Below are 25,667 nucleotides of genomic sequence, written 5' to 3' on the forward strand. Positions count from 1 at the left end.
CAAATTTAAAAACAATTAGAAAGATTATTTTAATAGAATAGAGAAAGAATAGAGAGTTTGTTAGAAGAAGTAAATGAAAAAGTACTTCTTAAAATAGAGAATGAATTTTTTAATAGTATTTTAGGATAAAATTTAAGTAGGCTGCTAGGGATGCGGTTAGCTCTAACTTGTTAAGTATTAAATTCTAAATACATTATTTTACATAAGAATATTTCTTTCTCTCATATGAACTGTGATATATTACTACCAAATAAAGTGATAGAAGAAATTTGAAACCAAAATTTAATTATTGTATGGTTATCGTTGCTATATAGATTAATAGAAAACTAATGGTAAATTACACTCATCTTTCTTGAGTTTTGAAAAAAAAAATATAATTGATCTCATATTTTTTATATAATAACATTAATTATTAGAAATTGTATTATATAAAAAGTGTGAGACTAATTGTAATTTTTTCAAACTTTAAAGTAGGTGAGTGTAATTTATCCTAAAAAATAAGATTATTTTAATATATGTAGTGTGTTTTATTATTATTATTATTATTATTTTCTTACATTGTGTGAATCTATTTATTTACTTATTTATCTTCAGATATGATGAATATAATTTTATAATATTTGTCTGTACTATTATATGAACAATAAATAAAAGTTATATAACTCTTTATTAAATTAAAAGTATTAAACAAAATTAAATCTTTACTGTTTATTTAATTTTGGAGAATTCTATTATACACACTTTTATACTATATATACTTTTAATTATGTTATTTTATTATTTAGTTATGACATTATTTTTAGATTTTGGTTATGATTTTCTTGTATTTAGTTATAATTATTATTTTTTAATTATGACTTAGAAAATATGAAATTATACTATTTTATTTTGTAGTTATTGTAAGGACATTTTTTGGGTTGTTCACGTGGCCGTGGTTGTTGGTCAAGATACCCCGTGGATGGACCAAGTCGTCGAGATATGATGTAATCATATCTGAATCCGATATATTCAGATAGAGAAATAAGAGTCTTAGATTGTTTCAGGCTCTCTGTTTGAAGAGAAATGAGACTCTTAAGAAAATTCATTCTAATCTAAATAAGAGAAGCGTTAAATAAGTGATATCTGTAAATGATAGAGTTAATGAAGTAAGACTTTTAGGGGAAGTTGGACACTAATCATTATATAAAGAGAGCACCACATGGGTCTAAAGTACGCTTTGATTGAGAGATGTTTTACTTGTGCTGATATCTTGTGAAATTGTTTGATTGACTTAATCGTCGGAATGTCTCGAGTAGACGAGCCACTATGGTTCTTACTTTCTTGCGTGCAGGTATTGAGCTTAATTTATTCTGTCGCGCATTCACTAGCTAAGTTCTTTAAATCTTTGTAAAAAGATTTGTTTAGTTGTGAGGTCAAAAAGCAACACCCACAGTTATAAAGATACATGTGGTACACACCCTTTGAGTAGTGTGTACCATAGTCTTTCCCATTTATTTATTGATAAAATTGTAAAGCCTTTGTTTGGAAAGTTGACTATTTGACTTTTTAACTATTTTAACTTAATTAAAAAAGTTGTGTTCGAGAAGTTGATTTTTTTTTTTAGTTGATTTGATAATTGTGAGAGAAAAAAATAAAATGATTATGAATTAGATGTGATATTTTATCTTATTAACTATTTTAACTTATTTTATTTTTTAGTGAACTATTTAACCCAATTATCTCTCCAAACTAGGCCAAAGTAAATGATTATTGCTTCCTTCACACTAGCTAGGGGTTGTTTTAGAAATAGGTTAAAAGTTAGTTTTTTAACTTTTTTTTTTCAAATTGTTTTTGAAAAAATATATAAAAAAATAAAGAAGTGATATGACATTAAAAGCTAAAAAAATTAATTTTTTACCTCTTGCCAAAAGAGGCCTACGTGTAACACGTGTGCCGCGATTTCAAGTGTATTTATTTATTGTGAATTGAGTCATAATAAATTGTTAAAAATTGATTTAAAAAATTTAATGGACTAAAAAAAATTATAAATCAATTGTACTTTCTCAAAATAATTATATACTCAGAAAAAAAAGATCTTAATAATTAAAATTTATCATTAGTTTGAATTTTTTCCCTAACATACACTGATTTGTTATTTTTCCAAAAAATAGTCATGTTAGGGACTTAGAAAATTTACTCAAAAATATCTAAAAAACATAATATGTAGTGAAAACTCATTTGACATGTGCGTCTCATCATATAAAAAATAAATTTAAATCATTGATTTGTTTTCAAGATTTTCATCGTAATTTTTCTAAAGCTTCTAAAAAAAAATAAAATTGATTTGACTAGATTTTGAATTAATTTAATTGAATTTAAATAAGTTGACCTTTTTTTTTTATATTTTTATTTTTTTATAAACTTACTAGTTTATCCAGCCGACTTTGAATTGGTCTTATCAAATTTAAATAATTTTTAAAATGTCTTTTAAATTTTGCTTATATATGCAATCGTGGTGGGGTGTGGACGTATTCCTAAGAAGAAAAAAAAAAAATTAAGGAAGATTATTCATAATTAAAAAAAGAAAATTGAACATAACTTAAAAGTGTATATAGTATGGATATGTATGATAGAATTTCTCTACTAATAATTAATCCTTTGATAGTAGTAAGAAAAATCTTAAAACTTATTTATCATTAATTTTATTTTACCACTTTTACTTGAAAAGTATCGACAAACTATTTTAGTGATATATCTTAGGAAAGACGATGTACATATCATATATACCTTATAATTAAAGAAAAAAATAATATTATTTTATACTTTTTGAGTTATAATTAAAAAAAAATTATCATCACCAAACACCACATGAAATATAATTAAAGATCTTATAAGTCATAATTAAATAAAAAAATTAGTCATAACTAAAAAAAGTAAATGACATAACTATATATACATATGGTACATCATTTTCAAAGGCATGTATAATAGAATTTTCTTATATGTTATATATTATTTATTTTTTTTTGTCTTTTGTTGTTATTTTGTGTCACTCCTAAACATGAATGGTCCATTATTTAAAAATAATTATTAAAAGAGTAATTCTATTTATATACTATACAAAATTTCAGTATGTTTGTATATAAATTTCTGAACAAAAATTAACTTTTTAAATATAAATTTATGAACATAAAATAGTTATTCGGATATAAACAATTGAACGGAATATATACTTTAATAATTTATTTTTGTTCGTAACTTTATATCCAAATTTTAATATCCGATCTTTTATCAATTTTGTAGTAAAAATTTTATTTCCTATTTAAAAAAAAGTATTTATATTCAAATGTTATTTATAATATATATTGAGATTTTATATGATGTGGAAATAGAATTTCATTTATTAAAAATATTTTAAGACAATGTGTCACTTAAAATTTAATAGTATTACACATACTAATTAAGATATCAATTAGTATATTAATATATATATATATATTATGATATTACTATTTTAAATATAAATTATAAAAATTTAAAATTATATCATATTTTTTATTAATACACTAATTTATAAAGCAACTTGGATATAGCTTAATTCACCGAAATTACTTACCAAAATAAACCCTCTATTATAGAGTTTTTTTTTTTAATATTCTAAAAAAAATTATTTAGAGAATTAACTTATTTTTCAAATTATTTGAAAAACTAATCTATTTTTTAAATCACATTTTGAAAATACGATTTTAAAATTGAAATTACATTTTCAATATGCAATTTCATCTTGAAATCGCATGTTAAAAATGCAATTTCATCATGTCATCATAAATTACATTTTCAACTTGTAAATTGCATGTTGAATATACAATTTCAATTTCAAAATCACATTTTTAAATGCGATTTCAAAAAGTAAGTTAGTTTTTTAAATAGTTTGAAAAGTGGGTTAATTCTCTAAATATTATCAGTGTGTTTGGTTTGAGTTTTTTGAATTAAGTTTTTTTAAAACTGAATTTTTTTGGTTTTCTTGTTTTTTATTTTTATTTTTAGTGAATATTTTTAAAATTTTAAACAATTATTTATTTATTTTTTTAAATACACATTACTTAAATGTATTTAATAAGTAAAAAAATTGTGAAAAATTATTTTAAAAAATTAATAAATATATAAAAATATACTGAATTATTGTATTTTTTTAAATATATTTTTGGTATTTAGTGAATTTTTAAAAGATTTTTTTCACAATTTTTAGTATATTTATGTTAGATATGTTTAAAAAGTAAAAAAAATTTGCTTAAAATATCAAAAAAATTTAGTAAAAACAAAAAATACAAAAAATAAGAAAATAAAATTTTTTAAAAACTGTTTTTGAAAAAATGAAACCAAGCAAATTAATTATTATTATTTTTTTTAGAATATTTTTTAAAAAAGCTCTCTATTATAAGACTACGCTCTCCCACCCTGCATCTTTCCCTCTCTCTCCTAAAACGGCGCAAACCCAGATCTCACTCCCCACCACCACCACCCATGGAACCGCCAATCATCTTCTCAGCGGCCACCGCCACCGATGACTCGGTTGATTCATTCCCAAACACGTCCAATGCCAAGCTCCGCCTGATGTGCAGCTACGGCGGCCACATTGTCCCCCGTCCACACGCCAAGTGCCTCTGCTACGCCGGCGGCGACACCCGCATCGTCGCCGTGGACCGCCGCACCACCGCCACCACCCTCTCTTCTCTCACCTCCCATCTCTCCCGCACCCTCTACAACAACCGCCCCTTCCTCCTCAAATACCAGCTCCCCAACGACGACCTCGACTCCCTCATCTCCGTCACCACCGATGAGGACCTCCACAACATGCTCGAAGAGCTTGACCGCATCTCATGCTCCCTTACACCCTCCCGCATCCGATTGTTCCTCTTCCCCTCCAAGCCCGAGTCTGTCGGGTCGGCGATTCTCGACCCCAAGGCTGAATCTTGGTTCTGCGATGCGCTCAAGAGTACGAAGATCATGCAGAGGGGACAATCTGCTGATTCGGAATTGGTTAATGGGTTGATGGGTCTTGACCGTGGGGCCCCTTCTGATTCATCTGTGGAGGCTCAGGTTGAGAGTTTGAGGGATTTGAGTTCTGTGCCTGAATCGATGGTGTTGGAGACTAGTTCGTCGTTTGGGTCGACTGGTTCTTCGATTTCGATGTCGAATTTGCCTCCCATAGGCGTTCATGGGGACGATGGTGGTGTCAATTTTCAGGACAAGAAGATTAAAGTGGCCTCACCAGGTTCGGTTGAAAGGTATGTTTTAGTTTTTTTGGTGCCTATTTGAAACTATTTCTTCATCTGTTTGGTTGCTGAGAAAATTTGGGAAAAGAAAAGATTGGATTTTTATTATAATCATTTAGAATAAATTGTTTACTCAATAACCTTATTAAACCATGTGGCTTAATTTGGTTGAGCTTTTCATTTTCATGGAACACAGGTAATCTCAATTTCTGCTTCTCTCTGTTTATATTGCTCTTTCATCCTTGTTGCTTGCTGGGAAAAAAAAATGTGGGAAATAGAAGAACTGAATATATGAATCTAGATGTCATCGAGGACCGAATACTGTAGAAATTCATCTGCAATAATGCGTGGTGCATTAAGGCTGTGTTTGGATCATGTGAATGGGTAGGTATTATTTAGAAAGGGAATGAAAAATGTGAGGTAAATATGAATAAAATATAAGTTAAATTTTTTCTCATTTCTATTATTTTTTCTGTTTCCATTTCCAAATTCCTACCCAAATCTATGATCCAAACCTAACTGGCTAGAGACTTGGAATTTTGTTCAGTTATCTTCTTTCCTGTACCATCATTTTCTTAGTAACCAAGCAGATGGAGACAAGAACCTTTTCCTTTTCGAGTTTGTTATCATGAGGTTCTGAATTATACATTTGATTCTTGAATTTGACAGTGATAACAGTATTGCAAGTCCTATGTCTCACCCACAGACTACACAGTATCTAGACTCGGTTGTTCATGTTCCTTCAATGGAAACCAGGGTTTATTCTCGGGCTGTGGAAACAGAGAATATTGTCAGTGATCCAGCGTCTGCAATTCAGATGCTGAAAACTGTTCAAGTTCCCGTCCATCAAGCATCTTTGCAATCAGATCAGATGCAGATGCAGCACCAACAACAATATATTCAAGCAGGTGCCCATTACATACCTCAATACTCTGCAGGCCCCATGCCAGTCTCATCTTACTATCCCATGTATTATTCAACTATGCTTCAGCAGCAGACACATAACCCTTATCAGACAAATCAGCCATACCCAGTTTACTTAATGCCTGTTAGGCCTCCACAATCTTATAATATGTCTATGCAATGTAATTTAGTTGACACTGCAACTACTGCTCCGAGTCAACCCCAAATGCTTCCTCCTACTTCCGTTATCACACCTCCGGCAGCTTGTAAAGAGGTCATGGCACCTGAATTGACCACAAAAGTTTACAGGACAGTGGCGGGAGCAACCCCACTCGTTCAAGTACCATCTAATCAAAACCTTCAACCATTGATGGATCTTTCTGAGACACCTCATCCATCCCAATCTGTTGCCACTGCTGCAATAGCTACTGCTAATTACGATAATGAATATGAGGATGATCTTGCATACAATCCAATATACAAAACTCAACCTTCTGTGCCTGCATTGCTTTCACAGTTCCATACCATGAATAATGCTGGAACACTACTGTTATCAGAAGCTTCGAAGCAGCCGCACGCAGACAATGTTAAGCAGCAGGTTGGAACCCCACAGCCGCAATGAAGTTTTGTTGCTCTGAAAGAAGCAAATTTTGTAGGAGATGTTTGCCTATTTTACCTGTTGTTCCTTTACTGTTCACTATTTGTTATCTGTTTATGTTGTGTGTCTAAGAAAAAATAAGCATGTGGATTGTCTTTGTTTTTTTCTGAGTGTGTTATGTTGTTCATTTCCTGGATGGATATGGAATGTATGAGATTATGTAGTGAAAGTTGTATACAACAATACAAGTATTTGTTTGTTCATTAAATGTTTCAGTTATTGATCTACATAAGAACTTCCCTTTTTCTGCTCAAGTGTCTCTTGTTGGTCACCCGTGAATATAGTTGCAGACTTCTGGGCTGATAGTTCCAAAGGTTTATTTTACATTTTGACTTCCTTAATATGAACTGGAATGAATGCTTTAGGGACGGATTGTCTGGAATGTTGGACCATATCAACTCGAGATAATCAAGTGCATGCCGAAATTCAGGCATTATTACTAGTATTGCTAGATGAGCCTACTGTCTAGTTTTCAAATGGCTTTTAGGGCTGTCTTTAACCTTACCCCTCCCAACACCCTTGTTAATGGGACCAACATATTATGTTCTTTGAGCTTGCCGCCCAGTCCAGTGGTTGGTGTTTGATGTGGTGCACATCATGTTGAAAGTTCAACTCTCTATACCCCCTTCCCCCTTTTCCGTTTAGTGTTGGGATTAACAGAGTTCTAGTTCTATTGCAAAGAGAATAGAATGGAGAGCTTTATTCATGGGACATTGAGAAGCAGCAATTTAGGATCTTGTAATTCATTCGCCGTTGTATGTAGTCGCTTATGTGGACAGCCTACAGCCTAGTTTTACTCGATCAACAAAATGATGCCTTTGACTGAGGGGAAACTGACAGGCATGGCTTACATCAAGCAAAATGAATCAAATGATTAAAATTTTGGGTAAGACACTGGACATATGTTTTAAAGTTTTTGTTTTTTTTCCTTTCAATTATGGCTTATAACACAATCATTTTGTATTTCAATTGTCTCATAGTTGTTGTTCCAATGGCGACATGCATTCATAATGTGCTTCCTTTCTTTGATTCTGTCTGAGTGAATGTTGCAAAATTTTGAATTGGTTGAGGTGATTGGTTTTGGTTGATTTGAGGGCTGATGATTGGGAATTATCTAAACACAAAATTTAGGCCTCGTTTGGGAATAAGTTTTTTTAGTAATTTTTTGACTTTTTAGCTAAAATATGACGTAAAAAAAAAAAACTAGTATGTTTGGGATGACTTTTTAGCTTTTTACAAAAAAATATACAAAAAGTAGAGAGAAAAAGAAATCTTTGACTTTTTGATATAAGTTGTTAGCTTTTTGATTTTTTTAGTAACTTTTTAATTTTTTGGCTAAACAAGCACTTGCCAAACGAGGCCTTAGAAGGAAACTACCACTGTAGGCCTTTCTTTCTTTCTTTATCTATCTTGCTTTACAGCTAGTCCTTCATTTCAAAAAATGCCTTAAAATGATATAGCAAGACATCCCTTTACAGCAACTTGTGAGGATAGCAGTAGCCAATTTTTTTTCAGATATGTGCCCAAAGGATAGAAAACATAAACCATGAAGCTGCAGGGAATTAATACACATCCCCAAACTAGATCATATCAGAACCTTTGAGAATTTTGATGAACTCTCGACTACTTATTGGCACAGCACACAAATTCTACTGTTTTACATGGAGTTCTCACACACTAAACTTCACACTTTTTAGGTTATGGAAGGAAAAAATAGAAGATGAGCACTTCGAGAAACAATTGGCGACCAAGTTGTTAGCTTCCAAGTTCTGATAAAAAAATTATTTGTAATTTCATTTTATTGACTGGAATCAAATTGATGCGGTGCATATGCACGAGTGTTGATATCTAGTCTTCAAAAGCTCATCGATCCGTCTCATTGCTCTTGTTATTAAAGAACTTGGCTATATTTGGCATAACCTTTCTCTTCCTCCTAACAGTGACAGAACCCGATTTAGTCATGTGCCGAATTACAGGTGATGCAGATTTTCTATATTTCGCCCTTCTTGCTGGTGTTAAACTCCCATTCTCTTTCATGGATTTTCTAGGCAATGTCCCCTCAAGCCGTGACTTTTCAGGTTCTGAGTTTTTCTCTTGTTTTTCCTTCCAATTCCGTGACTCTCCCTCAACCACTTTCCCAGCAGAAACTGACTTCTCTGCTTTGTAGGTTTCTCGCTCTTCCTCTACTTTTAGCTCTCTTAATTTTCTCTGAGTCATCTCTGTTTTCATTAATATCTCCTTCTCATTTGCCTTCAAAGCTTCAATCCATGCCTGAGCTGCTGCAACCTTTTTATCTGCAATTTCTTTTGCCCCAACTGCACGCCCGGTTAAGTAATCGTATTCAAATTTTGAGATTGTTATTGTGGAACTGTGCTGAGATGCAGAAGCTCTAGATCTCATTGTATTCTCAGTGAGAGTTTTTAAGTTCTCAAGAGCCATTGCTTCTGACGATTTAATAGCTTCAAGCTCTAGCATTGCAGCTTGAAACCTTTCTTCTGCTGAGTCAATCTCAGACTCGGTTTTCTGAACTTCTACTTTTATGTTTCTGGTTTCTTCACAAATAAGCTTCCTCTCTTTTTTCGCTGCCTCTGCTACTGTTTTCAATTGTTCCAGAGTGAGGGATAGATTGGATACCATTGTTTTTGCCTTTTCCTCAGCCGCAGATACAGCTTCCAATTTTGCTTTTGCCCTGAGGAGCTTCGAATTGAGATTTTGAACAGTAGCATCTGCCTTTTCCTCTGTTTTCTTCAATCTTGCTGTTTCTTGAGATACATGTTTGAGCTCATCTCTTATGACATCCATGGAGGCCATGAACTGAAAACCCTCTTCTCTAATCGATACCAATTCTTTCTTCGCTGCCTCCAATTCTTCTGTGATTGACTGTAACGTCAATGGAGACTCCAATTCCTTTCCTTTACGAAAACTGCCCTCGAGATGCCTAAAGCTCTCTTTTCTTTGGACCCTTTTGTCCATTCCCTTAGCCAGCACTAGTTCATTCTGTAACACGTTGCCAGCAGATGTTGTGACGGCCAGTTTCATTTCAGTCTCTTTTGCGCAGTCAATTTCTTGGAGTACATCACTTATTTTCTTTCTGGTGTTCTCCATTGTAAAAGGGAACTGTTCAGCTTCTTCCTTTCTTTGAGCTTCAATGGCTCCTAATTCTTTGACAGCCTCAATCCGAGCCAACTCTACCAGCACGTGTTCTTCGTTTACTTCCTCAATCTCTTTTGTAAGCGCTTGTGCAGAGCTCAAATAAGATGAGATTTTTGAACTTGAGGCTGCGATTTCCTTCTCTGCTCGATTTCTTTCTTCTAAAACAGAGGCCATGTCAAGCTTGAGTTTACTCAATTCCTGCTTTACATACTCCAATTCTCTCATCACTTCTGCATACTTATGGTTCTCAAGGTTCCCAACAGCCAATGCCCACTTTTCGTCCCCCCTTTTCAACTTCCACAACCTTTCCAGGTCATGCTTCTGCGCTTTTGCTTTCAAATTGGATTCTTCAATTTTTGAAGTCAGATCCGTCACTGTCTTCTTCGCGTTGGAAAGCTCAGATTCTGCTTGGGCTTTTATGGTCTCTGCAACTCTTCTGCTCTCATCGAACCGACCAATGTCTCTCTTTGCCCGATGAAGGTCCCTTCTCGTTGAAGAGGGTCTCTGATGAATTTGAAACTAACATTAGACTCAAAAACAAATGAAAAAAAAATGAAAGTGCGCAAGGCTCCTGCCAAAACGGGGTCTGGGCAGAGCGAGTTGCTATGAAGTATGAATATCATAAAAAATATGTTGTCCCTGTACAAGATACTTCCCGGTATATGATACTTTATATAGTACCTATAAAGTACCCTACATACGTACTGGGTACACGAAATACATATCTAAATTTTTTTTTCTTAATTTTTGGCAGACTCAGACGTACTTATTACATACTCAAGCCGTACCATATTTCAGTCGAAACAATATTTTCTTTTACTACAAGATAAAATTCATTTCAATAAATTTCTTTTTCATTTTTAGTTTTATACTTAGTATGATTTTAAAATTAACTTATGATTTGAAAGTTACTTAATATAATAATATTTAATTTTTATTTATATCTTTATTTTGACATTAAATATTAATTGTAGATTGGATCCTAACAAATTAAACCATTTAATTAATTTTTACATTATTCCAAATTAAAAATAAATATTTTTTTACAAACATACCAAAAATTATACGTACCTTACTTTTTTTTGAATTTAATTTTGATTTATATCTTTACTTTTGGCATTAAATTTGCTTGTCATAACTTAAAAAAGTCAAAAAATCACTATCCTATTTAAGTCACATCATCTTATTTAAGTCACATCACCTCTCTCTCTCACATCAGTTCAAATCCAACCCATATTTCATAAAAAGTCAAAAAGTACACTTATTTAGATCATTCCAAACCACTCCTAATTATAGATTGGATTTTAAAAAATTAAACCATTTAATCAATTTTTTACTACTCTAAATTAAAAATAAATAAATTTTTTTTAACAAACGTACCAAGATGTATGTATACCTAATTTTTTTAAAAAATTTTACCATATTGACGTATCTGTATCATACTAATACCAATATTCATATTTGTTAGAGTATATAATATATTAGTAGATAGTGAGCCTCCCTTTCGGTGCCTTTAGGTGCTAGTGCTTCACTTTCCATCATGAGCCATCATTGTCCATTGTCTGTAAGGATTGTATTTTCTTTTATATAAAGAGCCCATCACCATTTGTAATAAACACACTTAACATTCAATACATCAATATATACATAATTTATTCTCTCTCTCTATCAATTTATCTAATATGGTATCAGAGCTAGGTTAAGAACCTAGTCATTCTGTTTCACCGGCGGGCGGCAGCCTCGCCTTGGCCGCCCGCCGGACCTCTACACATACCCTGACTCCGCTGCTGCTAAACCCCTCCTCCCGATAGGGACAGAGGGATCAAGCTTCTTTCTTCTTCCTCAAAACTGGCCCAGCTTTATTCTTCTTCAATCGGAGCCCGCGGCTGCCAAACCCAAAGGCCACCTTGCCTAGTTTGTTTTGTGACTACTGAACGACTCCTGCACATTGGCTGTGACTACTCCAAGTGCTGCCATTACGGAGCTGACTCTTTCTCTCCAAGACAAACCCAGATTTCAACATATTTCAACATTTTCAGAGAGGCTCTGTTTCACCATCGGTGCTGTACTTCGGCTTAGCGACGCAACTCCTCAGAGATCTAGGCACATCGGAGCTCGATTTCGCCGACCAACGCCGACGTCGACTCGTCTGCGACACCACTACTACTGCTACGGTTGGCCAGCTCCGACAACAACTTTGCTGCGGTATCACGGTTGTTGCTTGCTTGCGAGCTCGGTCCGAACCTGCCCTGCGCGCAACCACCAGCTCGCACGACCTGCGTGCCTTGTGTCCGACATCTGCGACCTCACTGTTGCTACCAGCCGCGACCGACCAGTGCTGGCCACGCCGCCCACTCAACGCGGTGTTGGCCTGCGCACACACCAGATACACGGCAGACCCAACAGACCATTCATACACACACGGTTTTAGAGAGGGAGACCCAGCACACCCAACGACACACCATCTTTTTCTCCACTCCATGGAAGACATACAGAGGGGCTGAAATCAACATGAACACTGAACACACCATGGAGACACACACGGCATTAGAGCCACGGTCAGACTCTACTCCGAAGCGCTCTCTCTCTCTCTCTCTAGCCCGAGACCAATATATCTCTCTCTCTCTCTCTCTCTCTCTCTCCTCACGCCCAACACCACTCTGACCAAACACCACTCTCCTCTTCACTTTTCCCCTGCCCCACTTTCCTCTTGTTTCAAGGAACAAAACACGGTCTATACCAGTCTCAGTTCCATACACCTCGTGGTGAACAATTTCCCATGAAACTCTGCCCTCAGCAAAGGCTCCTGCCCACATGGTCTTGTTCCCTTTTCTTATCTTCAAAAAAAAAAAAAAAAAAAAAAAAAATCATTCACCATTCACAATATCCGGTCAGCATGGTCCCACTCTTTTCAACTTTGTTTTCTTTTCTATATATATACATATTTTTTTATTATTATCATATATTCTATCAATATATCAGTCCACATATTCAAATCCCTTTCATCATATCTTCATATTTGTTTAATCAACATCCACCCACCTCCATTTTATTTTTGTTTAAAATATATTTGTTTCATCTGTCATTACCCACTTTCAGTATAATGGCTGGCACTATCATGTGTTGGTTTGAACAAAAACGTGAGTCTCATTACCACTTTATTTATTTTATTTTCTCTTCATTTTTTCCAAAAAAAAAAAAAAAAAAAAAAACTAAACACAGAAGCAGAAGAACTGCACACCAAACTCATTTTATTCATGTTGGGGCTCACCCCGCTCACCATTTTCCACCAAAAAAAAAAAAAAAAAAAAACACAAACACACAAACCAAATACACAAACAACCACATCCACAGGCGGGATTTTTCTTCTCTACTCTGCCGCCGGTCTCTTCTTCTTGCCTCCGTCCTGGGCGGCCCTTGACGGTGTTGCCTCCGTGTTTCCCACTCCACTGGGCACGATCACTACTCCCTGCTCCTCCACTGCAGCATATGGCGGTCCTCCAAATCGGAACATCACGGTGGCCTTCCGCTTCAGCTTCTTATTTTCCGCCTTTAGCACACTTATCTCTGCTCGCGCATCCTTATACATGTGCTGGAGCAGAGCCAGTTGGGCGTTTAACTGCTGCACCTCATTTGTCCTACTCTGAAGCCGGTGCGACAAGTTTGTGACCGCAGTCATGGTCTCCACGCATGACTTCAAAGTATACTGATTGGCCTCAATATCCGTTTGCACCGCCATTTTTTGCTCCACAGACCGCATCGAAAAGTTCAACGGAGCAAAACCAGAGGTGTTTGGTTGAGGTTCACTGGCCACCGCCCCAGTTATTTCTCTTGTGGACTCGTTCAGTTCTGGAAAGAGCGTGAGTAGACCACGGGAAGAGGATGCCATGTTCTGGGTAGCTAGACGGGAAGAAGAGGCCATGTTATGGGTTGCTGAGTGTTTCAGAGAAGGGTTGGTTACAGAATGTTTACAGAGTGTTTCAGAATGCCAATGTTCAGAGGTTTCAGACTGGTTTGCACAGCCTCCGCCTCAACCTTGGTTTAAATAGCCAGGGCCGATACGCGCATCGCGCGCCACTTGACGCCAGACGACAAAACGGGCGCGCAAGCCAAGGTAGTCACGCGTCTCGCCATCATGTCCGGCACACCTTTTTATGGATTGGGCACGCCTTTTGATGGCACACCTTTTGAAAGATTGGGCACACCTTTTGAGGGTGCGACTTTTTACAACGGTCCGACATGACCACATAAAACTGTCCCGACTTTGATTCCGGTTAGCTTTTCCACCGGTCCGACATGACCCCATAAACTGTCCCGACATTTGATTCCGGTTAGCTTTTCCAACGGTCCGGCATGACCCCGTAAACTGTCCCGACATTGATTCCGGTCAGCTTCTACATCGGTCCGACATGACCCCGTAAACTGTCCTGCTACCATGGTCCGACACGACCATACCGTGTCTTCACTAACGGTCTGACACGACCATACAGTGTCTACTATCCTCTTTTATTCATGTATTAGTTTATTTTCACATTTTGTTCATTTCCAAACTCAAGTCGGTTTGTACCTATTCTCCTTGAGTTTGAGGGGGGCTGTTAGAGTATATAATATATTAGTAGATAGTGAGCCTCCCTTTCGGTGCCTTTAGGTGCTAGTGCTTTACTTTCCATCATGAGCCATCATTGTCCATTGTCTGTAAGGATTGTATTTTCTCTTATATAAGGAGCCCCTCACCATTTGTAATAAACACACTTAACATTCAATACATCAATATATACATAATTTTTTCTCTCTCTCTATCAATTTATCTAATAATATTCACATCCGTGCTTCGAGTTGTATATAATACAACCTCTATCCGTAATTCTGGGCAGACTCTTTTTGTGACTCGAACAAGCGCCACATAAAAAAGGAAATATCTTATCGAAAGAAATCCAAATGGGTTGCATTGTTTCACCGTGAACAATATAGAGGAGATTCATAGTTCTTTGCATTATTACCTTTGAGTTGTCCATTTGGGGCTTCTTCAGTGTAGAATTGGCTTCAGTAATTCTTTCTCCAAACAAACCAGCTACTGCTTTAACTTTCCCAGTTCTCCCCTCACTGCCAAGCTCTCCTCTGTCCATTCCAACCTGCTAAAATACTCATTTAGATGAACCTAATTAAATTCCTCACTCATATCAAGAAACAGTAACACCCCCCCCCCCCCAAAAAAAAAAAAAAAATTTAAACTTCCAGTTTAATGGTTCCACTTTGTGGGTTTTCATGCAACAATATCACAATTTAGATTTCAGTTAATCATCAGAAGGAAAGCAAATTGACATACCATTTCTGAACAGTCTTAAACTATGCAACATGGTTTTGGTTTTGAGGATACACAATCAAAGGAGGAATTGAGGAATGGGTAGAGATTGCATACCTGAGAATGTTGCTGGAAAAGTAGTATTTGGTTCTGTTTTTTGTAAATTGCAACAGGTGTTTGGATCTCCCAGCTCACCATAAAATATAGAGATAAAACGATGAAAGGGTAGGAGAGAGAAGCGATGATGATTGGCTGTAATTCAAGTTGGAACTATCGTCAGCCGTACTGATATTATACCCTTTTTGGGCCCCTAAGATAAATGACATTATATGATTATCAGAATGCACGTCTTACCCTTCCCACATCTATTATATAAGAAAAAGTAGTTTCCAACCAATAAATTTTGTAAAAATTTTAATATCTTAATTTTAGTTTTTTAATTTTTTAATTTTAAAAAAAAATCAACATTTATTAACTTATTCCAACTCATAAATCTTTTTGACTTCTCCCATATTTACTGCCGCATCATTTTCAACTTTTTTTCATACACTATGATTAGTAATGAGATTGCTAAATTATTTTTATAAAATATCTAAAAAAATACTTTGTATATTAAAAAAATATCTAAAATAAATATAAATTCTTATTGAAAAATAACAGGTTACAATTCCGAAAAAAAAGAGAAAAAAAATTATACTGTACATTTTATTAATAATGCTCAAAAAATGTGCTAAGTGTTTGTATAAAGGTTTGATACGTGTTTACTCTCAAATTATCAAGTGAATATAGATAAAACTAAATAACTCAGTTTCAATGGCTAACAAATATTGGAAACTCGACCATTGAAGCATAATAACTGTCAATTAATAGAATTCAGCAATTGAAAGGTTTCAAATCGCATCTCTTTATTTTCTCAAATGTCTCCCTTTTTTGTTTCATGCATTCATTTTAGTATTGATAGAAAATTAGACTTGCAAAAGAGTGAGAGATATTAAAATTATATATTGAGTTATGTAATTGTTGTGATGAAAAATAAAGATTGTTTCCCTTTCTATGGCGTTTTATTTCGTTATACCTCCAATTAAAACGTCAGGTGTGCTTTTACATCCTCATTGAACATTGCTTTCATTTTTTTGATACTTTGTCTCACAATTATTTGTATTTTGTGTTATGAAATTTGTTACAGTTGTATTTGCTAAAACTATTAGATGGACTTAATGCAAAAAATGAAGACTATTTTAATGTCATTCTCGAGATTAGAAGTACAAAAAACATACACAAAAAATATATGAATAAATAAAATTTTATAAAATTTGTTTGTGAGTCTCATTTATTAAAAATCCTATAATTCATGTATTTTTCGTATTATATTTTATGTTTAGTTTCTTTACTTTTTTTATTATATAATTTTATTTGTTTTCTTTAAAAGTTTATTTTAAAAAAAATAAAAATAAATAAAGAAATTATTTTCTATTTCAAACAATTTCATTTTTGTTTTTATTTTTTATTTTTTCTTGAAATAGTTTTAGTTTTGGGCAATTACCTACTTTTTTTCCCTTCTATATATTGTAATTTTGTGCATTTTAAGTGTATGATGTTTTCATTAATACACTTGGAGATGCACTAGAAAGAAGTATCATGCCAAGATCAAGCAAGACTTCTTGAAAATCCCATAATTTATTTGTTTTTTGTATTATATTTTATGTTTGGTTTATGTACTTTTTTTTTAATATAGTTTTCTTTGTTTTTCTTTAAAACTTTATTTTTAAAAATTAATAAATAAATAAATAAATAAATCATTTTCTATTTCAAACAATTTAATTTTTGTTTTTATTTTTTATTTTTTTTTGAAAATAGTTTTAGTTTTGGTCATTACTTTTTTTTTTCTCTCTCTATATATTGTAATTTTGTATATTTTAAGTGTATGATATTTTCACTAATACATTCGGAGATGCATTATGAAAGAAGAATCATGTTTAACAATAGACATTTGAAAATTTGTAACAAAATTTTATAACTTTCCTTTTTGTTAAGAAAATTCTATTTGGTACTAGTTAAATAAAATACTTTTAAAATAGTTTTTTTTTAAAAAAAATTTAAATTAAAACTATGATAAATTTATGTAAGTATAATTGCTAACCACATTTTTTTACTTAATGTATAATATTATATTGACTATCTTTTTCAAGCTTACTTTTTTTATTAAATAGAGGTAAAAAAATGTTGTTAGCAATAAATTTTTTCTTGATTTGGTTATAAATTTTGAATAAAAGCAACATAAAATAATTGATTGAAGATATACTGTATTTGTTATATTATTTTTTCTATGTTAAAAAAAAAAAAGACAATTAAAACCCCATTCACATGTATATAAATAATTATAAATAACCCCTATGCATAGCACAAGTGGAACACTTTACGGTTGTCACTACAAAATAAAGTGTATTAGACAATAGTGATTGTTTGGACTTTTTGGATCTACAAATGAAGGCCGAAAAATAAAAGGTAAATGTAACAAAAATAACTAAAAGACGGTTTAGTTGAGCAGTAAAACATACGACACCCACAAAGGTAAAAGATGGCATACATTTTAACCTCTGTAAATCTTCTTTAACAAGAGTTTTGTGTACCAAATCATATGTTTTTTCTTGAAAAACAGAAGAAGAAAAAGAAACAGGGGGTAAACACATTAAACAAATAATTTGACATATATGTAGGTTTGAGTGAGGGACATGGAAGAGTGAGTACTCGGAGGAAAGATCCAAATGAGAATTAAAAGGAGAGAAAAAGAAGAAGACATAAGTTTGTCAGGAATTCGAGAGGCTATAAAATGCTGACATTTGTGGAGTTTTTGGAGCTAACCACACTGTCAATTTGTCACACACATCAAAGGTAAATGATGTTCCACGTCGCTAGATCCTAAACCATATGCCCACGCTTCCTCTGATACAAACAAAAAAATTTGCTGAGGACAGGCCTGACGATTAATTATTGTTCGATACTGTTTGGTTGACAATTAAAACAATATATTATAAACAAAATTGTTTTTTAAGAGAACCTAAAGGATAATTCTTATATTTATTTTATTTCATTTCAATCAATTAAATAAAACATTTTTTTTTTCTTAATTGTGAAGAATTTTTAAATTGGGACGTACGGAACAGTAAAACATATTGTAAATTATGGCCATTGGCAATGTTCAATCAAATTTGATTGCCAGATTAGATTAGTGAAATTGAATGATGCATTTATTAACGTGAGACATAAGATATATTTGTATTTGTTTATGGGATATTTTTCAGAAAGTCCTATTTTTAAATGTTATGTTTCATTTTGACATAGGTAAGCCATAAAAGATATAGCCTACCACTTAGGGCCCAATGTATAATTCAACTACTAAAGCTCAGCGTTGCTGGAGCTCAACATGACATCAAGAACTAATGACACTTACACATGTGGCAAGTGAGGGACATGCCACATAAGCAGATAAAGATCCAGCAAAGTTGTTGCACTGCACATCAGCCATTAATGAAGCCCCTTACAGCATTATTGCGATAACCCCTCCCCGTCGAGACAGAACGGCCTCACCGTGAACAAGGCAAGCTAAAGCATAGACTTTCGACCAAGATAGCAGGTCGGAAGGGACAACGAAAAGATTACCAAAGGATATAAGCAGACGTCGAAGACAAGAAGAAGGTTAAGCTTTCTATCTCTAATCTATCTCCATTTTCCATATCTCTTTCTAACTTGCTTGTTGGAGGGTTCGCTGGGGGACTCCCCGTTCCCCGTTGAACTCTTGTGCAGGTCTTCTGGCAGGCTTGGAACCCTGGGCATTGATTTGGGAAGCGTGGATCAGTCTGACCCGTTCCATCTGGAACTCGCTGCATCATTAGTTGGCGTCGTCTGTGGGAATCCTTTCTGTTTCGCGTGCCAGCTGTGCTCATTGCCGCCGGAGACCCTTTTCCAATAACCTTTTCCTGCCACCTATTAAGGTGGATGGTCACGACTAGATCCATGGCTTCACACCACAATGTTACCGACCACCAAGCCGACCCTCCCAATCCAAACAACCCCCCACAGTATTTCACCGAGCTCACCAACAGCATCAACCGCCTGGCCGAGCAAAACCAAGCCCTGATTAATGCTCTACTCCAAAGAAACCTTTCTATGCCTCCTCCACCACCTCCAGTTATTCCACCCAACCAAGAACGAGCCCCGAGCCCCGAGCCATACAATCCAGCAGCCCCACCCACCCAACTTGGAAGGCTTGCGACCCCCACCCCCAGATATGAACCCTTCACTTTGAGTCCCACACCCATCGGTCCCCGCACCCACCCCCGAGGGCGAGGCCAGTAGCGTCCAGCCTCCGCTCCAGTCCGGAGGTGACAATGTCCCTTTCTGGGATGCAGAACTCCGAGCTATGAAGCTCCAGCTCCAAGGAGTCATGCAGAATATACCAAATAAACCATCTGCTACAGCCAACTCACCATTCGTTACCTCCATCCGGAACAAACCTCTAACTCCTAAGTTTAAAATACCCACGATCGACTTTTTCGACGGTACATCAGACCCAGTCGATCACTTGGAGACCTACAGAACCCTCATGATCCTCTATGTATTCCCTGATGAAATCATGTGTTGGGCTTTCCCCGTAACACTCAAGGGGTCGGCTCGACTTTGGTTTAGTCAACTGCCAGCAGACTCTGTTTCTACTTTCCAGCACGTCAGTGGCTCCTTTCTTAGCCATTTCATTGGAGCCCAGCACCAATGGCGTCCGGCAACCCAGCTCCTCAACATCCGTTAAATTGAGGGGGAGTCGCTGCGCAGCTTTGTCACTTACTTTAACACCGAAGCCCTACAGGTGGCGAAAAACGATGACAAGGTCATCCTTACGGTGTTCATGGCAGGCCTACGATCATCTGATTTCATTTTCTTCCTCTCCAAAAACCCCCCGACCTCCATGGCAACCCTACTTTCCAAAGCCCAAAAATACATGAATGTCGAAGATTCCCTAGCCGCCCGACAAGATCCTACAGCCAAAAATCCAACCCCCTAAGAGAAGAGAAAGGACTAAAAAACCAGAAACACCTAGCACAATAACCAAACACCTCAGTATACCAACCGACCACCTCAAGCCGACCGGTTGGCACCAACCCGACCGCCCGGCCGGTTCGAACGATACACACCCCTCAACTCCCCTATGGAACAAGTCTTGAACCAAATTCAACGAGATTATCCCCTAAAATGGCCCCAACTATCACGGTCTCCTTCCAACCGGCGAGACCAGTCCAAATACTGCCGCCTTCATCAGGACCACGACCATAACACGGAGGAGTGTGCCAACCTCAAAGACCAGGTCGAGGGCTTGATACGTAAGGGATGTTTCAGTCGATTCACGGACGCCCGCCCACAGCAGAGGCAAAGGCCTGAACCTGTTAGAAACAATCGCCGATACACCCCTCCTCGACAACCCGTATAACCTAATCAAGGTCATGATCGCCCTCCACAGCAACCCCGGGCAAAAGGGAACCCCGCCCCCTGTTGGAGAGATTAGAGTTATTGCCGGTGGGCTTGCTTGTGGAGGACCATCTCGCTTGGCTCAGCAGGTAGAACTCAGAAAAATAAGGCAGGGCTTAGACAAAGAAGTTGCGACATTGGACCGACCCTCCAAACAGTCCAAGCAGTGGACGGAGCCTATCACCTTTACGGACGCCGACTGCACAGGCATCTGTTACCCCCATGATGACCCTCTCGTCATTTCTGCCCTCCTCTCCAATTACAAGGTCAGACGGGTTCTCGTCGACAATGGCAGTTCTTCAGACATCATATTCCTAAATGCCTTCCGCCAGCTCAAGATCGGGGAAGAAAGTCTATTTCCTCTCTAAACCCCATTGGTCGGTTTTACTGGAGATTGGGTGACCTCCATCGGCTCCATTGATCTTCCCATCATAATCAGAGAATACCCACGGCAGACCACAAAGTTACTCACCTTCCTCGTCGTCGACTGTCCCTCTGCTTACAATATCATCCTCGGCTGTACCGCCCTAAATGCTTTCCAAGCTATCACATCCACTTTCCATCTTGCCGTCAAGTTCCCCACCGACCTAGGGGTTGGTACAGTAAGGGGAGAGCAGACTGTGGCCAGGGAATGTTACGTCGCTTCACTTAAAGAGGTCAAGCTAAAGGAGGCTATGATCATTGAAGGGCTCGGCGTTAGGGATGAGAATGAGCTGGTCAGGGGGAACCAGTGGAAGAGCTCGTCGAGGTCCCTATCGATTCCATCAACCCGACAAAAACTGCCAACATCGGCAGCCAACTATCCTTCCAGGCAAAGACCGACCTTACTGCCCTCCTGATTGAGCACAACGACGTATTTGTCTGGACCTACTCTGACATGCTGAGTATTGACCCCTCCTTCATAACCCATCGTCTCAGCATTAAGCCCCACTTCCGCCAGAAACAGCGCATCTTTCACCCGGAACACAACACTCTTATCGCTTCCGAAGTAGATAAGCTCCTTGAGGCACAGTTTATCAAAAATGTGGACTACCCCAGATGGCTGTCAAACGTGGTCCTGGTCCGTAAAAACAATGGTAAATGACAACTCTGTGTTGACTATTCCGAGCTTGCCCCAAAGATAGTTATCCCTTCATCGCATAGATTTGCTCGTTGATGCCACGGCCGACCATCAAATGCTCAGCTTCATGGACGCCTTCTCTGGGTATAACCAAATTCTGATGCACCTGTCCAACTGGGAACACACCTCCTTCATCACCGACCGGGGAACCTACCATTATTGTGTCATGCCATTTGGGTTGAAAAATGCCGGGGCTACTTACAAACGGTTGGTCAACGCCGTCTTTCATCACCAGATAGGCCGAAACATGGAAGTATACGTCGACGACATGCTAGTCAAGAGCAAGCTCTCCACTGATCATCTAGCCGACTTGCGAGAGACCTTCGGCACCCAACGAAAATACCAAATGAAACTCAATCCGGAGAAATGCGCATTCAGCGTAGGATCTGGGAAGTTCTTGGGTTTTATGGTCAGTCAATGAGGCATCGAAGCTAACTCTGAAAAGATCAAGGCCTTGATAGAAATGCAGTCGCCCAGAACGGTTAAGGAGGTTTAGAGGCTTACTAGTAGAGTCGCCGCCCTCAACCGCTTCATTTCCCGCGCAACGAACAAGTGCCTTCCCTTCTTTAAAGTTCTCCAGCAAGCTTTTGAGTGGACGGCAGAATCTGAAGAGGCCTTTCAGCAATTGAAGCAGTGCATGGCCAACCCCCCCTACTTTCTCAGGTAATCACGGGTGAAGCCCTTTTCCTCTACTTAGCCGTGTCAAACACCGCCGTCAGTGCAACACTCATTAGGAAAGACAGCTCTGTCCAACGACCAGTCTACTACAGCAGTCGGGCTCTCAGGGGAGCAGAACAAAACTATCCATTGCTTGAAAAAATGACTTTAGCCTTGGTTATAGCCTCAAGACAACTCCGACCTTACTTCCAGGCCCACCCCATTGTCGTCCTCACTGACCAACCGTTGAAGAAGATAATGCAACAACTAGAGTTGTTCGGCTGACTTATGCAATGGTCAGTCTAGCTCAGCCAATTTGACATCTCCTACCGACCTCGAACGGCGATCAAGGGGCAGGCTGTCGCCGATTTCATTATGGAGTTCACTAACCCCACTCTAATCACGGCTCCCCCACCCCCGCTCCCGCAATCTCACACTGAGGCAGAAGACCCCCACTCTTGGACCCTCAACGTCGATAGATCATCCCGCAAAGAAGGCAGCGGGGCTGGTCTCATCCTCACCGCTCCCAAGGGAGGTTATTTCAAGTGTGCTCTTCGTTTCTTGTTCGATGCAAGCAATAATGAGGCTGAATATGAGGCACTCATCGCAAGTCTCCGCCTCGCTAGAGATATTGGTGTCAACCATATCCAAGTATTCAGTGATTCCTAGCTCATTGTCAGACAAATCACGGGGGAATTCGATTCCAAAGAAGACACAATGCGGGCATACAGGGATATTGTACTCCCCCTTGCTCGCCTCTTCAATAATTTCCACATCAAGCACATTCCTCGGACGAAAAATTCCAAGGCAGATGAAATGGCTCAGTTAGCTTCTGCCGACCAGTCAGACCTCAGCCATGGTGTCCGCCTCGAATATCTGGCTCACTCTGCCATTTCCCCGAACCAGCAGCAAGTCCACTTCCTCCAAAACAAACCTATTCTATAGGCGGCTGACATCTTTCTATTTTTGACAAGGGGGGAACTGCCAGACGACAAACACCAGTGTCACAACCCAAACCCGCCCCTATGGATTTAGCACCGTAACCGGCCAGTAATCCAAGATTACCGAAGGCCTGCTTAACAGTAATACAGTAAAACAGAGTACAGGGGCATGGTGGAAGCCAAAACAGTAAATAAACAATGTCCAATGAGCTGTGACAGTCTGTATGCCAAAAAGACTTTTCATACACATATACATGAACAGTACAGAACAGTATGTACATATATACAATCATTCAGTTCAGGGACCTAATCCCTATTAAACAGTATGGTAATAGTTTATAGTTTACAAGACAGAACAGAAGGGGGAAAACTAAAACACCCCATAGCCTTAGCTTGACAGGCTCGGAACCTCGCAGTGAGGCACATAGGTTGGCTTGGCAAAATTGGAGTTTATCCCGACGCTTCTAGCTGCGGTCTGGTGCCTATACACCTACATATATATATGAGCAGTGAGCTGAAGCCCAGTGAATAACATAATGCGTAAAGGGGTTTAGAATAAATGTTCTTACAGTAATGAAAACAGTTCATTAAATCAGTATTTCAGTTGTTCAGTCAGTACAGTCATATGTGGTACATCCATTAGCATAACAGTACAGTAAACAGTCGGTCTTGAAAGACCGAACAGTAAATGATGGCCATCAATCAGTAAACAGTAGTGGTTCCAACAAGGGAACCGACAGAGATCTCTGTAACAGTAATAGTAAACAGTAGTTGCTAAGGATACCACAATACAGTTCAGAATATAGCACATACATTCATTCAATTAACAGTAACAGTTCAGAAAGCAGTACAGTTTAATTGTTCAAAAGATAATCATTTTGAACATATCTTTACACAGTTGTTACTCACAAAGTTTTGGGCTATAGTAAAGCTAGAGCGTGTCCCCAGTCGCCAACCCTACATAGTTTACAGATTGAACACACACTAAGCTACACAGTTGGGAAAGATAATAGCTTAATCCCTAATTTGCCTCGGTGTGTTCTACATCTATATCCTCATTAAGATGTCTTAAACTAGGCCTAAGAATGCCTAGGATGGGATGAGGATGCAAAGATGCACTTTAAAAGCATTTTCAGAATTTTCAGAAAACAGGGGTCACGCTCGAGCGTATGTTACTCTGCTCGAGCAGACATGCAGACAAAGGTTTCCGCTCGAGCGTAGAATTACCTGCTCGAGCATTCAGCAAAACAGTCAAAAGTGCTGGATAGGTGAAAATCACGCTCGATTGGGCGCTAGACACCCGTTCGAGCATGAGACACAATGTCCCGCTTGAGCGTCAATTATCCCGCTCGAGCGGACATCAAAATAGTGCGAAGTACTGGGAGCACGAATTTCACGCTCGAGCGCCAGTCACCCCGCTCGAGTGCAAGTTCAAAATCTGGAATTCCCAGATTTGAACCTCAAGCTCAAATTCAACTTTTAAAACATAAATTTTGATCCTCTTGGGCCAATTTTCCAGAAAACATCCCAAAACTCATAGTTTAACATGATTCCAAAACTCAATTGTAAAATCAAAGCCTAAGGGTGTTTCAAACAACTCAATTTCAAACCAATTTTCAAGAATATAATTCAAACATAACATGCATGAATTTAAACCATTTCAAAGCTTCAATTTCATGCTCTAATGAGGCAATTCTTTCAAAGACAAGGTGAAAACATGGTTTATGATCAAAACATGGACATGTATGTGGCAAATTCATGAAGAACAAGCTCTAAAATGCAAGAGTATGCCATGCATGCAATAATTAAGCTTCAATTCAACACTATTGAACCAATTCTTGACTTAACTCTTTAAACTACCATGATCCATGCTAGAAGGAACTTAAATACACAATAAGGAGGATGAAATTCATACCTAGGTTCCTCAATTACAAGTCTAGAGGCTCAATTATGCACTTAAGCTTTCAATTTCCCTAAGCCTCCAAGCAAAATCAAGATGAAAACAAGTTGAACTCACTTCTCTCACTCTCCCTCACTCTCTAGCCGGTTATACACTCAACAAGGCTGATGAAATGTACAAAATAGAATAAAGGCAAGTCTCAAAATGTATAAGGTAGTGGCCACTAAGTGGCACTAATGTAATTAAGTCAAACTATGTAAT

General features: G+C 37.3%; 2 protein-coding genes across 6 annotated transcripts in view; one reads left to right on the forward strand and one right to left on the reverse strand.

Annotated features, from left to right (window-relative positions):
* Positions 1-4,429: 4,429 nt before the first annotated feature.
* On the forward strand, positions 4,430-7,024 carry LOC114274008 (protein PAL OF QUIRKY). The gene is made up of 2 exons (XM_028215861.2): positions 4,430-5,267; positions 5,925-7,024. Exons 1-2 carry the CDS (start codon positions 4,504-4,506, stop codon positions 6,778-6,780), a joined length of 1,620 nt encoding a protein of 539 aa, XP_028071662.2. The 5' UTR covers positions 4,430-4,503; the 3' UTR covers positions 6,781-7,024.
* A 1,274-nt stretch (positions 7,025-8,298) lies between these two features.
* PMI2 (PLASTID MOVEMENT IMPAIRED protein (DUF827)) overlaps positions 8,299-25,667 on the reverse strand; it is a 42,956-nt gene continuing 25,587 nt past the window's right edge. Inside the window, exons 2-4 of one of the 5 annotated variants that reach the window (XM_082897172.1) lie at positions 15,389-15,523; positions 14,970-15,104; positions 8,299-10,473 (exon numbers count right to left, since the gene is read on the reverse strand). In XM_082897172.1, the coding sequence (XP_082753298.1) occupies positions 8,680-10,473; positions 14,970-15,104; positions 15,389-15,469 (2,010 nt within the window). In that variant the 5' untranslated portion in view covers positions 15,470-15,523 and the 3' untranslated portion in view covers positions 8,299-8,679. Of the gene's footprint in view, positions 10,474-14,969; positions 15,105-15,295; positions 15,320-15,388; positions 15,592-25,667 lie in introns of those variants that run through there. The other 4 variants (XM_028215854.2, XM_028215855.2, XM_082897177.1 and 1 more) reach the window with 4 other exon arrangements.

The sequence above is a fragment of the Camellia sinensis genome, chromosome 1 (genome assembly GCF_055761805.1).
Source record: "Camellia sinensis isolate YWXY chromosome 1, ASM5576180v1, whole genome shotgun sequence".
NCBI classification, from domain to species: Eukaryota; Viridiplantae; Streptophyta; class Magnoliopsida; order Ericales; family Theaceae; genus Camellia; species Camellia sinensis.

Coding starts and splice junctions, on each gene's coding strand:
- LOC114274008 (XM_028215861.2), top strand. CDS start 4,504: ATGGAACCGCCAATCATCTTCTCAGCGGCCACCGCCACCGATGACTCG. Junction 5,268..5,924: donor TCACCAGGTTCGGTTGAAAG/GTATGTTTTAGT, acceptor TGAATTTGACAG/TGATAACAGTATTGCAAGTC.